Genomic DNA, 5,683 nt, shown 5'->3' with positions numbered 1-5,683 from the left:
GAAGTCCGACCCAGATATCATTTTTAGAACCCTCCATATTCTCGCTCTATCTCTACACGTTTCTTTTAAAGGTAAGATTTTATTACTTGCTACAAGTATATCTACCCAACATATCCTGTTGTAGATGTCAGTAAGATAGATCTACTAAAGCTGTCAAACTTTCATAAGATATCGAAATGGATCCCAAAAGACTTTTATATTTACTGTACAATTGCTTGTTCATTTAGTCTGGAATGGTGGGTGAACATTGAAGGTTGGTTTTTTTGAGTATATGACTCTAGATATCATACAATGCTGTTTGCAGGTCAATTTCCTGTAAATAAACTTTACAGAGACAAATAAGCAAATCAGAACAGGTAAAAGTCTTATTGTGAACGGTTATTTCATTGTTCACATTTTAAAGTGTTATCTTGTAATATTCACGTATTAGCAGGCATACTTACACAAGGGCCCGGCCTATAACACCGCCAGTTTCCAAATCGTCTACACAAAGCTTTATGTACACTATGTGCTGTCTTGTCTCTACAAGAATAATGATATATCGCAACACAGATGTGGACAAGCCCAGAACTGGTGTGACCACTAGTCCTTCTGACTTCTAAAAATCAGTGCTGTTTATTAGAGTTGCACCGATACTGTTTGTTTTTTTGGCTAAGTGTACCGATATTCCTCCCCCCCCAGTACTCGCTGATACAGGCATCACGGGGTACCACTGGCCCAGCTTATCAGGAAGCTGGGCAGCAGGTCATGACCCACCGCCTGGCTTCCCGATTGCCTGGGAAGCTGGAGTTTGTTCACGTTCTGAGGCAGCCTGGCTTCTTGTCCAATCAGGAAGCCGGGAGGCATGTCATGACCCGCTTCCTGATTGGCTAGGCAGCCTGGCTTCTTGACCAATCAGGAAGCTGGACGGTGGTTCATGAAGTGCTACCAGGTTTCCCGATTGGCTAGGCAGCCTGATTTCCTGACCTATCAGGAGGCTGGGAGACGGGTCATGACATGCTTCCTAACTCATCAGGGAGGCGGGTCATGACAAGCCACCCTGCTTCCTGATTGGTCAGGAAGCCAGGTTGCCTAGCAACAAGTGAAGCTGGCTCCATGCTCCCTCGCAGCACTGCCAGTCCGAGGGAATCTCCCTCTGACCAGAAATTCCGGTATCAGGGTAAGTATCGAAGTACTCGCCCAAATACTCTGTGTCAGCACCTATACCAGTATCGGTATCTGCATCCCTACTGTATATGCATTTCATGTTTAACATTAGCTAAAATATATGAAACATCTCTACAGAAAACAAAATACCTTTGCACATCCTGTAAAAAAAAAAAAAAAAAGGATGGTTACAACCCATGTTCTTTTCATGCATAACTCCACTTTTTGAACACTGGAAAAGATGCACACAAATGTGAAAATGTAATCACTTTATTGAATCTGGCTTATTGTGTCAGTAAACAGCTTTCCTACAAAACAATGTGCTGTTCTGTAGCCCCCTTTATTTTCCCAATAGTCTCTACTGTGTTTATCCTTCAAGCAGGGCAAGTCAAAGTATAGTTGGGTATACAATGGTACACTTTTCATATGAAAAATCTTGTCAGAACATTAGATACTATGAGATACTTGACATATGTTTGAAATTTCCTTTGATGTTGGAATGAATTGAGTTTCCCGAACAAAAAACACATTCACTGTTAGAATTTTGTTTGATTGTTGATTTAACCCCATTAACTATTAGGAAAGCGGACATTCCTTGAACTAATTTGTTTAAACGAAATTCTACTAGTAGATAGCCAAATTTATGTTAGTGATATTAAAGTCAAAAGGATTTTAAGCTATTTCAAATGCTGATGAAATCACTTACAATGGATGCTGCTCCTTGATGTTTAAAAGTTTGTTTCATGTACAATCAGCTGGTCCTGATATCCTGTTTTAGAATGCTATGCAGTCGCCTATGCTATTAAGCTGTGTGTCTCCACAAACCCAGCAAATCAAGGTACTCCCCCCTCTCCTTCAAACTAGTAGATGAACAGTTACTGGAGTCTGCACTGTCCTTTGAGATCTTGTACTGGACAGGAAGTTCAGGGTAGCTGAGCTGAGAGACTTGGAAACAGCTGTTCAGAAACATGATGACTCTAGGTGTTTGGGGAAAAATGTAAAGCAATGCCTTGCTGGGCAATGTATATTTGTTTGCTCTGGATTCATTATTGGAAGAAAGAAAAAAAAACAAAAAACTAATTACCCATCTCCATGTATCACATGGTGGTAAAGAAAACAATTGCAATCAGTTGCATAAAAACTGTTATGTTAGACTATTCTAGTAGACCATGTTATTGTTGTTTACATTCTTGAGGTCATACAGTTTTAGGCCCCTTTCACATGGGCTGATCAGGAGAGGATTTATGTTGAATCCCCTTCTGTTCGGAACAACATGGATCAGATTTATCTGCTGTGACATCTGTCTGTCCAGTTTTTTTACTCCATCTTGCGATAGAGAAAAGAACTAAAACCGTTGGACCCCATGTCAGTCTATTGGGAGTCGTATGTAAGCAGACGTGTCAGTTTTCATCAGATTACCCCGCATCTGGCATGATCAGGTCCGGCGAAATGGAGCTCTTTTCTGTTTGTTTTTTCTGCTTAGACCCAGCTGCCCATAGACTAACATTGGGTATCCGATCAGGGCTGCCCATACTGGACCGCCCTGTGAAAGAGGCCTTAATGTGACAGTTAAATAAATCTGTCACAAAAGACAAGAGCCTTCTGAAAAAGCTGATTGACTATGGTTTTAGTACATTGAGTTACTGAACAGGATAAATTATGCAGCAAATAAAGTCAGTGTAAAGTCAGAATTCATTTTAAGATCAGTAATGGCATCCCAATTATTTATCTTTTTTACAGTTTTGCTTTGAAAGACTTAGGCTGGGCACACACCTTACAACCATCGCAAGACTTTTGTCTTGCGATGGTTGTAAGGTACTTAAAAAAACGTACGATCTGCCTATCTTGCATAGGCAGATCGTACTTGCGATGATCGCAAGCCACGCCCCGAGGGGCGAGCTTCCGCTGACCGCAATGCCGAACGGGCAGTGTGCGTTTGCGCACACCGGCCCGTACGGCTTTTATCGTACGGACATGCCACAAACCCGCCAAACATCGTACGATGCTCGGTGGGTTTTTGAACATGTCCATAAGTTTAAAGTCGTGCGACCTTACAGTAGTAGAGGTCGCAAGGCTTTCACACACCTTACGATAATCGTACGATCGCGGGATTTCCCGCGATTATCGTAAGGTGTGTGGGGACCTTTAGAATCTGGTCACCTGAGGCAACAGCTCCATCTGTCATCCATTTTCCTAGTCCATGAAAAAGAATGAGTGCAAGCCAATGACTGGTAGCTACTGACAATGCTTTCACTTTTCCTTTTCACTACTTTTTATACAAGAGACCCATTACCTTGATACAAACCACATGTAGCACATTACAATTACCATGCTTTATCCAATAACGATTTGACAATGCTCATTATTTGATCATCAATACATATCACGGCTTGTTGAAAGCAAGATTAAAAATACATCATCCACAATGCCAATTTTATTTTTTTTTCCAAGAAAACACCAGGAACTTCATTTCACAGGAAACTTGCGAGGGCAGCTTAAATACTTACAAAACCTGTATGAAAAAGATGAGTTGATATTAATGAACCTTCAAACTCAAACTACTATACATTACATGTCCTTTGGAGACAGTGGGTCTAATAATTGTATAGAAGCTGCAATAGTTGTATGTAAATTAAGTTGCTACCAAAAATAATCAAGTTTGTACCTTAAATATAAGTTTTGATGGAACAAAGATCCAGTAAAAACATAATATAAAGATTATGCCAACTCAGCAATCAATGGTAGGTGTGCTCAAAGCCAAAGATGTGGTTATTAACATAGTACTAGGAACAATGGTGTACAATATTGTTACCTTTGTCAACCAAGCAGAAAAAAGCACTGACTGTGGTTTAGTCTACATAATGAAGGGCGATTTCTGATTGGTTGCTGTTGCTCCAGCATTCTCTGCATTATATTATTAAATAAGCCCAGACAGGTCACATGCAAAACATAGCTAATTGAGAATGTGACAAACAAGAACAGTGAATACTGATGTGTTCTACTTACTGGACATGTAGCTCTTTATATATAAAAAGCATTCAAGCAGGCAAAACATTGACAGGTTGCATATTAAAACTGTATGTGAATAGGAAAGAAAAACTTGATGTATGACCCAAGGATGGTTGAGATGTAACGGATCAAAAGAAAAAAAAAAAAGATTTTATTACAAAGGTACAAATTGTTAACACTTCACTGTTGAGGAATCAAAGACTCAAATACCAAAAGTTAAGAGTATACTGCTTCAGACAAAAGTGACATTCAAATCCGGACCCAGGGTAGAAAGTGACTTAGTACTTGGTGCTGCTCTCCCATGAGGCATTTGGCAATATTTTACAGTCCTGGAGGATTCAATTTTAAAACGACGACACAAAAAAAAGGCACCCTGAAAAGGCGTTCTCAGACGAGAAAATATGTTAAAATCCGTGTGGCAAGAGGAGACAAGCATTGTGTGTTTTCCTTTTAAATAATAATTCTTTCGGCGGGGGATTAATACTGTATCTTGTTAGATTGGCTCTGGTTTCAGTTTCTCTGCTAGGAAATCTTTGACAAAACTCTCCACAATCTCTGGAGTGATCTCCTCCACATCCATGACATACTTTGCTCTGGCGGACATGTCCAGTATGGTAAGCAGAGGGGCGGCTTCTGGGAGGTTTGTGAAATCCCGCAGGGAGTCTGTCATGTCATCCTGAAACAATAAAGACAATCACATTCACTGTGGATCATTGGAGGGGAAAAACGTCGTCAGACTGGTAGCAGAGAGAATGAAGATACCTTTATCCTGGAGGAAAAACAGGAATACCAATACATTTGTTTGAAAATAAAGATTTGCTTTGCTTGTAATTTACTTTGATACTGCATTTTATTACAACATGTATGTTTTAACCTCCCTGGCGGTATTCCCGAGTGTGGCTCGGGGTTAATTTTCAGTACCAGTAGCGGTAACCCCGAGCCACACTTGGGATTACACAAAAGTGTCACTTACCTTTTCCCTACGAGCCAGCGGTGTCCTCTGCTGTGTGCGCCTGGCCGATGCCGGCATCCGACTTTTAGTTTCGTTTTTGGCGTCACAGCGGAGCCGGCGGGAAATTCAAAAGTGAAAACATGCAATATACACAGAATACACACAATATAATGTAATCTGCTATGATTACACTTATGTATCAAACTATTTCACTTCAATTTTGTCCCTAGGGCTTTGTCCAGTGCCATGCCTGCACTTTTACTGTTCTTTCTGTCTGGAAACTTGAGAACGTCCATGGCATCCAAAAAGCGTCCCTTTAGGTCAAAAGCGGTTGTAGACCAGGTAGAAAACAGTGATAGTGAATTAGAATCACTTGCAGAATTGAGCGATAGCGATTCGTTGGGAAATTCGTCGTCAGTGACGACAGCCACGATTCTGCGACCGAGCTCAGTGATGTGCAAACTTGGTACTCTATTGACTGTGGTACGGATCAGGCAGCGCCCCCAGAATTCCCATTTACTTGACCATTTTTTTTAAATTATTATATTATAATTTTTTATAATTGTTTATTATATT

General features: G+C 40.5%; 1 protein-coding gene across 1 annotated transcript in view; it reads right to left on the bottom strand.

Moving 5' to 3' along the window:
• Positions 1–3,558: 3,558 nt before the first annotated feature.
• NXN (nucleoredoxin) overlaps positions 3,559–5,683 on the bottom strand; it is a gene marked incomplete at its 5' end in the record, with an annotated part of 46,217 nt that continues 44,092 nt past the window's right edge. Inside the window, one exon of the mRNA XM_018566306.1 lies at positions 3,559–4,831. Within this exon, the coding sequence (XP_018421808.1) occupies positions 4,649–4,831 (183 nt within the window). The remainder of the gene's footprint in view (positions 4,832–5,683) is intronic.

This window comes from Nanorana parkeri, unplaced genomic scaffold, assembly GCF_000935625.1.
Source record: "Nanorana parkeri isolate BGI_ZX_2015 unplaced genomic scaffold, ASM93562v1 scaffold935, whole genome shotgun sequence".
NCBI classification, from domain to species: Eukaryota; Metazoa; Chordata; class Amphibia; order Anura; family Dicroglossidae; genus Nanorana; species Nanorana parkeri.
Note: the sequence above shows the minus strand (reverse complement) of the source record. Positions and strands in the feature narration are given on the sequence as shown.